This window comes from Periplaneta americana, chromosome 15 (genome assembly GCF_040183065.1).
Source record: "Periplaneta americana isolate PAMFEO1 chromosome 15, P.americana_PAMFEO1_priV1, whole genome shotgun sequence".
In the NCBI taxonomy this organism is placed as follows: domain Eukaryota; kingdom Metazoa; phylum Arthropoda; class Insecta; order Blattodea; family Blattidae; genus Periplaneta; species Periplaneta americana.
The window spans coordinates 120147238-120159383 of NC_091131.1; the positions used below are offsets into that span (position 1 = coordinate 120147238).

The 12146-nt window shown below is 31.7% G+C and overlaps 2 protein-coding genes across 3 annotated transcripts in view; both read right to left on the reverse strand.

Moving 5' to 3' along the window:
• Positions 1-12146, reverse strand: part of Rpn13 (regulatory particle non-ATPase 13) — a 625061-nt gene that overhangs the window by 179035 nt on the left and 433880 nt on the right. The gene's annotated exons all lie outside the window — the stretch shown is intronic.
• LOC138715299 (solute carrier family 25 member 32) overlaps positions 8502-12146 on the reverse strand; it is a 78161-nt gene continuing 74516 nt past the window's right edge. The window contains exon 6 of one of the 2 annotated variants that reach the window (XM_069848070.1): positions 8502-11393. In XM_069848070.1, coding sequence (XP_069704171.1) covers positions 11228-11393 — 166 coding nt within the window. In that variant the 3' untranslated portion in view covers positions 8502-11227. The remainder of the gene's footprint in view (positions 11394-12146) is intronic. The other variant, XR_011336217.1, reaches the window with a different exon arrangement.

The following is a 12146-nucleotide window of genomic DNA, read 5'->3' on the forward strand; positions in this document are numbered from 1 at the left end:
TCCTATGGGTTTGGTAGTTTGTGTAATTATAACATAACATATTTCTCTGCAGAAACAGAAATAATCTAGTGCAGTACTGAAGTGAACTTCTGCCTCTGAAGCAACTATCTGAAGAGTTGTTTGAAGCAACCACATATAAATAAGAACCAAGCTTTGACGTATAGTTATTTTTGTGTTTTCGAACCATGTGTTGCGGGTTATAGACGTTTCCTGTTTACACTTTTTACACTTCAAACAGAATGAATAGTTTGAGTATTTTGCCTTCTCTGCCAATTCACACTATCACTTGATTTGCAACTCACACATTTCTTTGCACTTTTGTCAGGTATTAGTTTATACGACATGGCGAAATCAATCTCTTCTTCTTCACTGCTCAAATTACTGAAAAGTTTTCTCAAATTACAATTATTTTTACTTTCCATGGCTAATGCAATAAATTATTATTACTGTCGTTATGTCGTAGTATCTTGAAAATGGCACTTGAACCAACAATGCTTGTTTATCAGGTTGCTTTGGAAATGTGACGTCATAGATAATGTACGTCAATGTTGTCCTCTTTATGCATATTTTTCCAGCTTTTCTTTTGCTATAAACAAGTAAATTATTGTTTTTTAAACGTCAGGAATAATTTAGATTACGTAAATTTGCTTTATCTGTTTTATTTATTTTCTTTAATCCTACCCTAAACATAAGAGACCTATTTTAAACTTTATTTCACAACGTAGCTGTTTAGCCGAGTGTGTTAAAGCAAGGTATTATGGTGTCAAAGGTCCCAGGAACGAATCCCACCCAAACCGTCAAGATAATTAAAATTGGATTTGTATGATATAGTAATATAGTTTGAGATATGTAGAATTACGTGACAAAATAGATGTAGTAGTAAAATAAAAGTAGACCCATGTATAGGAGAGAAGTGAATAAGAGGTAGGGACATCTAGGAGAGAGAAGTTGAAGAGAAAACAGAAGAAGGGGAGACATGTAGGAAAAAGCCTTAAAATTATTTTAATTCAATTCAAAAGAATTGAATCAAGAACTAATTCAATTGAATCATTGACTCAGCGACATCTCGTCTATAATTACCAAACTGTCATCAGAATTAGAAGAATTATTTTCAGTTATTTCTTCATATTATCGTTTTGTGACTAATTTTGAAGGCTGTAACAAGGAACGTGATGTAGAAGAGTTAACTGGAGGGCCTTGATTTGGGAAGAATAATTGGCCTTCGTCTTGTTGATGTGATTGTATATTGAAGGCTATGCAACAATGCCTTCTTTTGTTTTATGATAAAAACAAAACACTATCTGTTTCAGATAACCAAATTGTTCGTATTTAACTTATTAAATATTATATTATTTGAGTAAAACAAATGTTCCTAATATTTCCACACTTTCTTCAGCTGTCAATAATACAAATAAAGTTTAAATTCACTTACGAACTTTGCTGGATGTAGTTATAAGCACTTAAATAATAATATCACCATTGAACACAAACTTACTAGTTTCATGACCCACTCTGAACTCAAGGGCATTGTTGGATATAAGAAAATTGTGTTAAATGATCTGAAAGTTAAATTTTCAAGTCTGTGAATTCTGCAGCATTTAGACGGTTATTTAGGATGATGAAGACCTTTCAGCTAAATTCATTTTTAGTGATGAGGCAACATTCCACGTCAATGGAAAAGTAATCAAGCACAATGTTAGGATTTGGGAGAGCAAAAATCCACATTTCATTTTGGAGGTTGAACGTGACTCCCCTAAGCTAAATGTGTTTTGTGCTGTTTCGAAATGGAAAGTGTATGGCCCATTTTTCTTTCAAGAGAACACTGTCACCGGTATGAGCTATCTTGATATGCTTACTAAGTGGCTGTTTTCACAATTGGAAGAAGAAGGCAACGAATTTTTTTTCCAAGAAGATGGAGCACCTCCTCACTGGCATCTCACTGTACAGAATTAGAACAACTTCAGGAAGATGGATGCACTGGCTTCCGAGGTCCCCTGACTTGACTGTCTGTGACTTCCTTTCATGGGGTCACATAAAGAATCTTGCACAAGATTCTTTATGTGAACCCATAAAAGGACTTCAGTGAGTGTTTAAAGAGAAAATCGCTGCTGGAATACAGCAGAGCCCAAAATTAATGCACATTTGTGCGCACTTCTCCGTATTCAATTCAATTCAATTTATTTGGCCATTAGACATACAGTTTTAGGCTACGTCAGAATACATTGAAAAAACATATAAATACATTAAAAAAAACACTAATAATAGAAACAATAAAATTTAAGTAATACAATGAAAACATGAAATAATTTGAAACTTTTAAATTGAAGAAAACTAACTAAATTGCAATTAAACTTATTTATTAATATACAATTTCATACAAATTTGTGTTCAAAAACTCAGCAACAGAAAAATAATTGTAACTAATCTAAATAAGTTCATTTATTAAAAAACAATTTCGTGTGAATTTATGTTAAGAAACTCATCTACAGAGTAGAAAGGATTAATTAAAAGCCAATTATAAAATCTAGCTTTGAAACTATTGATTGGTACTGTAACTTATAATATTGACTGGGAAGCTTATTATAAAATTTCATCCCCATGACAGAAAAATTTGTACTAGTTTTATGTAATCTACAGTATGGAATATTAATTTGTTCACTATTTCTAATTTCATGATCATGTATATTGGCTATTAATGAGTAATTGTCTGTATTTTGTCGAGTGTAAAGGACTAGGTCGTATATATATATATATAAATTTATGACAGGTAATATCTGTGATTGTTTGAAAAGAGGTCGACAATGTTCTAGATAGTTTGAGTGACATAGAATTCTAATGGCTTTCTTTTGCAAAATCAAGATGCTCCCAATTTTGCTACCATTTCCCCAGAAAATTAAGGCATACCTAATTATCGACTGAAAAAACGAAAAGTAGGCACATCTTAAATAATATTGAGAAACACAAGTCACTAATTTCTTTAATAAATATATAACTCTTGATAATTTTGTGCATATATATTCGATATGTTTTTCCCATGTTAAACTGGAGTCTATAAAAAGTCCTAGAAATTTGGTACAGTTTTGTATGTTGTCCTTTGTTATTATATGATTTAGGGTAAAAGTTATGTTGATAGTCTTTTCTTGATGAAGCAAAAAACCATTAGATTCAAACCATAAAGCCATCTGTGATAGAATATCACTGGTTAGAGCATGACATTCATTCAGAGTAGAGCTAGAACATAAGAATGTAGTGTCATCAGCATACATAATTGTTATAGCTTTAATGAATTTAGGAAGGTCATTTATTGCTACTAAGAATAGCAGTGGACCAATTATTGAACCTTGTGGAACACCATAATGTATACTGAAGAGACTTGACCAATTTTCACCTATTGAGACTAATTGCATTCTGCCATGAAGATAGGTTCTAAAAATATATATCCCTCGAATACCATCAAATTCTAATTTTGATAGAATTAAGTTGTGATCAATGCAATCGAAAGCTTTGGAGAGATCACAAAACACAGCATTAACTTGTGACCTATTTTCAAAATTTCTTAAAATTTCGGTTATTAAAAGCTCAATTCCATCATTTGTTGATTTCCTTCTTCTAAAGCCAAATTGGTTAATACTAAAGAGATTTGAATTTTCAAAATAGTCATAAATCTGATTGAAAATTACTTATTCAAATATCTTAGATAGCACTGGAATGATAGAGATTGGTCTGTAACTATTTGGACTTGATCTATTGCCTTTTTTTATAAATCGGAATTACTTTCGAAATTTTTAGTTGATCTGGAAATAGACCTTGTTTTAGACAAATATTGATCATATTTGTAAGAGGAATATAAATTGAATTTATAACTTTTTTTAAAAAATCATTTGACATATCGTAAACATCTTTTGAATTTGATTTTTTCAAATTTTTTATTATATTCCATACCTCTTCAGTGGTGACCTCTCTCCATTTAAAAGTGCATGAGATTTTGCCATTTTCGGTTAGTATTTCCATAGGGGATAGCTCAGAGCATTGAATTTTGAATTTGGTTTTGTTCACCGAGTCAATGAAAAATTCGTTAAACTCTTCCGGCGATATATTATGATTGTTTATTTGATTTTGAGAGTTACTAGACCTTTCTTTATTTATCAGATTCCAGGCAGTTTTACATTTGTTATCAGAGTTGACAATTAATTTTGTGTTATAGTTTAGTTTCGCTTGAGTTAATTGATTTCTGTATTGTTTCTTAATTTCATATAATTTATTTTTAACTGTGAGCAGACCAGTCTCTTTATAAATATTATGTAGCATTAGTAATTGGGTTTTCATGTTTTAATTCTTCAGAGTACCATTTGTTTTTATGTTTTTTGCTAATATTTAGTTTTACATTCTTGACTTCGAATGATAAGTTAAAATATTCTAAAATTAAATTAAAAAAATGTTTAAAAATTTGAGCTGCATTAGGCTCTTGAACATTGAAGAAGGATTCCCAATCAATATTGTTTATATAAAAACAAAATTTCATTACTCTTTCAGCGGTAAATAAACGCTTTTTAATAATTTGAGGTTGGTTATATCCGCTTCTCAAGTGAATATTTAATTGCAATAATAAGTCAGAGTGGTCGGAATATGGAAATTTTTTTACCTGAATGGCATACGATTCCCGCTATTAATGAAAATGTTGTCGAGGCATGCATTTCCTCTCGTAGGAGTGTAATTTCCTGGATAGAAGTTGAATTGTCTTAATAGATTTAATAGGTCAAGTACAGTTGTTTTCTCTGTTAAGACATCAAAGTCAGAATTTACGTCTCCCCCTATTACTACTGTGTAATTGGGCCATTTAGTGAGTATTTGAAGAAGCTTTTCGAGTTGAATTAAAAAAATATTTGAAGATCCACTTGGAGATCTATAAATACAAATAATTATCAATTTCAATGAGTCAATCATTATTCCTGAACATTCTAAATGAAATTCTACTTTTAGTTCATCAATTTCCATAGGAATAAAGTCTTAAGTTGTTTTTTACAAAAATAGCTGATCCTCCATGAATATGATTAGATCTTTTGAAACAATCACCTAAGTTAAAACTATCAAAATTTATATAGTCAATATTATAGTCACGCAACCAATGTTCCGTAAAACACAAAAATGAATAGGTGTCTAAGTTAAAGAAAGTTTCCAGGAGATTAATTTTGTTATTCAAACCCTGTATATTGAGATATAGACCAGTTATTGTTATTATTGCATTGTTATCATTTGGTGATGATGATGAGTTTTCTATGTGGCCTGCGTTTGGGGGCGCCTCCTTTGAAAAAACCTAGTGACCAGAAGTCCTTGCGGCCAGATATTAGTGTCCAAAGCTCGTGCAATATTGTCGGAATTTATTGTAATTTTAAACGATGCATAGGAATTAGGAAATTTTGATTTCAGAGGTTCGCATTGTGCCTCCGGAAAACTTTCTTTCACAAAGGACTCTAAACTTTGCACTGTTGTAGATGGGTCTAATCTAGAGACAAATAAGTATCCTTTCTTAGGAACAGTTTTTAGTCCAATATCATTTGTAATTGACTTGTTACAAACTACAATTCTTTTGTTTTTACTAGAAGATCTTTTCTTCCCAACAGTGACCCATTCAGTTTCATCATTATTCTGATTGAACGTTTTGGTTTCTCTAGGAGGAGTTTCCTTGTTACTGTTTACCGTAATGACCTCGTTTTTCTGATTAGGTTTGCTTGAGGTGGTAGGATTGCAAGCAACGTCATCAGCCACGGAATGTGCAGTGTTAGCTGAAGTCCCGGGTGTAATATTATGACTACAGTGGGTTTGTTTACTGCATGTTGCTTTAGTAACGACAGCACTATATTATAAAGAATCTTGTCTATATACCTCCACTACCTCAAAATCTGCAAGAACTCCAACTTTGTATCACTACTGCCATCTAGTCCATCCCTATAGATATGTTGGAACATGTGTGGCATGAGTGGGAATATCGCCTTGATGTCTGCAGCGTGACACGTGGAGCACACATAGAGTGTCTTTGAGGTAGGTACAAAAATTTTTGAGTTTCTCTTTATAATGATACCAGCTTCGTATAAATCCGGCAACTGACAGCGACGCTACAGCAGTTTATAACCCCGGAATGTTTCTGCAGACACACTATACAATGACAATGAAAGGTTACGAAAGAAATCATCTATTATAAGGAAAGAGGTTAAATTAATATTTTTTAGTTGCATAAAGTAAATTTATTATATAACTTTATAACAATAACATAACAAAACTAAATATACATACATCGTGACTCTTCAATCACAGATTATTTCACACAAATGTTTTTGTAATACAAGGGTTTCCATTGTAATCGTGACTATTAGAAACAATGTAATTATTCATGAAGAAATTACATTTTTTTTATTTCCACCTATGAAGTTTGTTCAGTATCTTACAAATGAGATCACACATATATACACAATACTTTATTTTTTGCAAGCATAGTAAGTTACATCTTACCGAAGCTGGAAAACAGTACCTTGCAATTCTTTGAGAGGGACTGTGATGAAAATTAAAATGTAACAATAAAAACTCCTATCATGCTTTAAGTACATTTAAGCTCTAACAAGATGAAAGGCATATATACCAACGTCTACTACACCTAGTATGACTTCTCCAAACCTATATGTAATTAAAGGCAATGAAATATATTTTCTAAGCTTCAATACAAGAATATATCCTCTATCAGACACGATAAACAAATAGACTTCTGTGCAATAATAAAATGCTCTTAAATATCTCACATACGAAAACTTAAGATTTATAACTGTATAATAGTTAGTGTTTCTATTATATTGTGAGACAAATTATTCTACAGGGTTCTTCAAAAAGTTCAAGCATGATTATGCAATGAGTAATTCTGTTTAAACAATGACCAGCTTAATTTACATAACTAAAGTGAGACAAGTAGCGATTACTGACGTAAAACAAACATTTTTATCTTCCCAAACCAATTCGATCTTCTATATACATGTGTACTTCAACATCACTTTTCAAACTGAAAATACTGTAACACAAGTGTTTATAAAGAGATATGAAGTGTGTGATGTGCACTTTCTTTTAACAGAATTTTATTTTTATAAACGTTACATTACGTTAATTTACAAATTATAACACTGAAAATAAAAAATCACTATTAATATTATCTAACAAAGTTAACATTTTAAAAGTGAATTCTGGTGACTATTATAGCCAATGTGTCTGACACATGGGGGATTTTGCATATTCAGTGTGTAATGTGTCTTTCATTTTCATGATGCAATATGTGCTGGTTTTCTTAAGAGAGAACTTGATGCACATTTTATAAGATGTAAACCAAAACGCTTCTCGAAAACAAGCAATTGCGGAAAGAATAATGAATTAAGATTTTGTGAAGATAATTTTAATGTTGGTTACTCATGCCAAAGAGTCTTTTTCGACAATAAACATTTAATTAGTAAACAACAATAAAATTAAACATTGAAGAACATTATTTAACTTTAATCTTTGGTTTCTTTCTCAATGGCTGAGGTTCAGGGAATTCAAATTGTAGGAATGAAAAATTTGGTGACCATTATATTATTGAATGAAAGCAACATGATCTCCACTAACAGAAAACCCTTTTGCGAAGATTCCAGAAAGTATTCTTTAATTTAAATAAACATAAATAATGAACTTAAACTTAAGAATGATATTTTATGGAGGTTGGAAAAGTTGAAGGCTTTGAAAGTTTAAGATAAAGGCATTAGTAGCTGACTTAACACTAGTAGTTGGCACTTTCGGTACAGTAGAAGTTCTTTTAAATGAACCGTATGCATTTATTAATTTATATTGTTTGTGAATGATTGTTGGGTATATCTACTATGAAATTAATAACTATAATGTCGATATGTTTGATAAAATGACAAGGAAAAGAAATGCTTTTGGAATCATCTACTACGATGATATTGTTTCTGATGGAAGTCAATGATGTAAAACAAAGCACAGCAAAACATTTTTTACAACACAAAAGTTGCGGTCTGTCACCTTGTTAGTTAATGTACAGTGGAGACATAATTGTTGAGGAGGCGAAGATGTTTCGAGACTTGTAGCTTGATTCATAAGAGGTACAGTTTTAATTCTTTCTCAGCATGGATGTGTAATATTTAAACAGAAAAACGAAGTGAATATCTCATCAACCAAAGCTTTTGGCTCAGAGCATGTGCGGTATGGTATTCTTTGACTCAGAAAATACTCCAGTTGCTCAACTACTGGGTCATCCATATATATCAGAACCAGAGCTGCATGAAGTGCCTCAGCCGACAACAGCAACACGTTTGTACGGGCAGGAGGGGAGAAGTCTGTGGGGATAACTGTTTTATTCATGGTCTCGCAACGCAGTTTGTTCTGTGTTTCAGTGAGAGCAACAAGTGAAGTAAAGTGAGAGTAATGGCAAATAATAGGGCTAATTATTCTGTTCCACATCGGATAAAGAGTTTCAATGTTCAAGATAAATGGCAGAAGAAGGGTTATAAAAATAAAAAAGAAAATTTAAGGGCAGGTCGTTTACTGTTACTGAGATAAAAAAAAAAGAGAAATGATTAATGGTATGAGCAATGTAAGACTGACACTTCGTAAATCAAATATAATGCACGAATATTATGGATAAAGTTATGTGGAAACAAGTAGTAAGTCTAAGTGCATGTCATTCATTGCGTTTATAATGGTGAAACTGATGTGGAACTCAAAACTTATAACAAATAAAGACATTAAATTATGAATTTTATCAAACAGTATGAGTACTGAAGATGCAAATTATTAAATACTATTATTAGATTTATGACAAAATTAGATATAAATTATACACTAGTGTCGCCTCCAACAGATGAATTGTCTGCGTTGAAGCTTCCTTTCCTTTAAAAATAGAAGTAGAGTGCAGTAGAATCTCGGTAATCCGAGGTAACGGGGGGGAGGGGGAGAGGGCACCTCGGATTTGGAATAACTCAGACTGCATGGAGCATCATAGGAAAAATCTAAAACTAATAACAACTAAAGCTAAGACTAATTTATTGTAATTTTGTATAGAGTTAATCTCAGATTGATTGTTTTAGCTAAAAAACAATAATAATGAGGTTGTTTTTGAAGGAGTTCTTAAGTGACTCTTGCTTCAGGATGTTGCACTGTTTTTGCACAGCAGTGTCATGCCATTGCTTGAATAACAAGGTGCTTCCTATTGTGACAGAGAGACATGGACTCTGGCGAAGGAGATCCACATTAGGGCACAAGCATGTGCGTGATGTGGATGGCTTAGATTTAACAAAGCCTCAGATTTGCAAGGCTCAATTAGCGAGGTTCTATTGTAATTTATATTACGTACTGCTAACTACCAATTCACTCAATCTCAACTACTAAAACTGGACCTATGATAGATATCAACTACTCACGCTGAAGCCATTATTTGACTATTATTCAACAAAAGATCGTTGTATAGGTATTTAATTTCTTTCTTAATTAAATATTAAATAATCTGTGTAATAAATGTATTTTGTTTACTCAACATCTTAAAGTGTAACTGATACATTTTTACTCATTACATTGTCAACTACCAATGCATTTATCTTGCTATAAGAATAAACAGAACACATCCATGACTGACACACAATTATTTTTCTTCAGCTTTCTTAAGAACTACCTTTCTATCCTACTTTAATGCTCATGTAGATTAATTTTATTTAATAAATCAGAGTGAAACTTGAGTTGTAAATTGTTTAAAATTCATGAAGAAACACGTGATTTTCGAAAATATACACAGAATCATTTATGACATTTTCTTTAATTTTATGACATGTAAGCTGTATTTAGAGAAAAGAATTTGTGTGTGCCAGCAGTCATATATATATATGAGAGGTTACCATACATTTAAAGTATCATTCACTAAACCTGGCCTGCTTTTCACTATTCGTACTGTTAAGATAAAAAGAAAAATGCAGAAACAAGAAGAACTTATTTTCAATATGAGCAAGAATGACAGACGTAACAGATGGTTTGAATGACAACTGCAGAGAATGACGTAAGTGTACAAGTACATAAAGATTATTCAAAGTGCACTGTATGACAAAACATCTTGTTCTGATCTCTGTCCACTTAGAACGAGATAAGCTCAAAGTAAATTACAGCACAAACAATGAGTGAAAACAGAAGACAATTTATTAGTAAAGTAATAACTATGATCACATTAGAAAATTGTCTATGTGAACTCGTAATGTGTTTAGAAATGTTGCCAGCTACCCTTAGCTTGAAATATTTTTATTGGTTGTTTAACAATACTGAATAAACTATGTGATTATCTAACATCAGTGGAATTGGCGATTATATTTTACTGAAATAAGTCTGAGGATTCGCCATCAGTTTACCCAATGGTCACCTTAGAGTTGAGAAAAATTTCGGAAAAAATCCAATCAGATATTTAGCCCAAGCAGGATCTGAACCTACACCAAAGCATGGCCTCAGAGCACAAGTCCTGCTCGCTAACTCTAGGCTATGCTGGTGGCTGAAGTTAAAATCATGAAGGCGGTTGTGCTACATTACATATGAGTGAAATAAATTGTATAGGTTTTCTGACATTCTTGTGAAATATTCTGAAACGATGAAGGTTATAGGAACATATTATGATAACTGATAACTTTCAGCAATTTTCTAATCTATCACTAATTCAACTAAATCATACTTGTCCTCAGATGTAGACTTTTCTTTACTTTCAGCAATGAATATTAATATTAGTTTAAAGTCTTAAATTTAAGCCACCAACATTTAAATTTACACAACATTAAAATATAAACTTCTTGTATAACAACAAACAAAACTTCCATAGACTTCGATGACACATATGATGAGCTCAAGTTCAAGAAAGTAGAAGCATGAATGTACATTAACATTTATATGAACTGCCAATATGTTTCCAACTAGAAATTGCAAAGAATTAATTTTTTAAAAGAGTTTACTTTCAATAGAAATTAATTTACTGTTTAAATGAAATACAATGTACTGAACACAAAAAATGTTGCTCACAATAATTGTCATTAAATTTCTACTAATATGAACAAGTATGCTCCACCATATGTGCTATTTCATTTATTTGATCCATTTGTTATGTTGCATTTTATAATTTATTTATCTGCTGCCTAGCCTGATAGTTATCCAGGCTTCTGGGTTATACTTGTTATTATTTCTTGTCACGTAAAGTTGCATCACTGCCTGTATCTTTGGAGCTGTAATTCAGCAAGAAATGAGAGGTGTTCTCATACACGAGGAACGTGATCATGGTGGCTGGAGTCACACGAATCAAGTTAGCACTCAGGCCTTTGTAAAATCCCAGTACACCCTCATACCTGAAACAATGGAATCCAGAGAAGATATAACTAACTTTTATGTTTTGAGAATTATTAAAATATGAAATAAGTAAATTCAATGATATGAGATATTATACAGTTGTATCTTTTTATATACAAAAAACATGATTAATGTTATCAGTAATATGTAACAGAAACAGAATACGGTACCTCACTTTAATTTGTTTTAATCATTATCAATTCATGTATCAGTTATTACACAATAACTGCAAGAATTTGTGGAATATTAGTGTTGTTGTTCAGTCAACTGTCCGAAAATAGGTCTGAACCTCACAAGTCATATCAACATGGCACTATTTATCGAGGCAACTAGGCCAGGAGATAATGGGGTAGGATGGCCAGTTCCTTTCCCCTAGAATATTATTGTGGGCATTAATTTTTAAGATATTACTTCAAGGGTAAAAAAATCATTTTTATAATATGCATAATGTTATGAAAAGATGATTAAAAAATATATACTATATACGTGTAATAATCAGCTGATGACTTCATTGCTAAGATAAGTATTGGATAACAACATATGTGTAATAAGGAAGTGAAAGCATTATTAAAAATTGTGAACTGTTAGTATTAAACTTAAATTATTTTAATGACATAGCTAAAATTTCCGAGTTCCACTAATTAAATAAATATCAAATGTGTTCTCCTAGTAGGAAGCTTTTGTATGGCGAAAGAAAAGCAGATACAGCTTTAATATAATGACCTTTATTTAATTCTTGTTCCAACAGATCA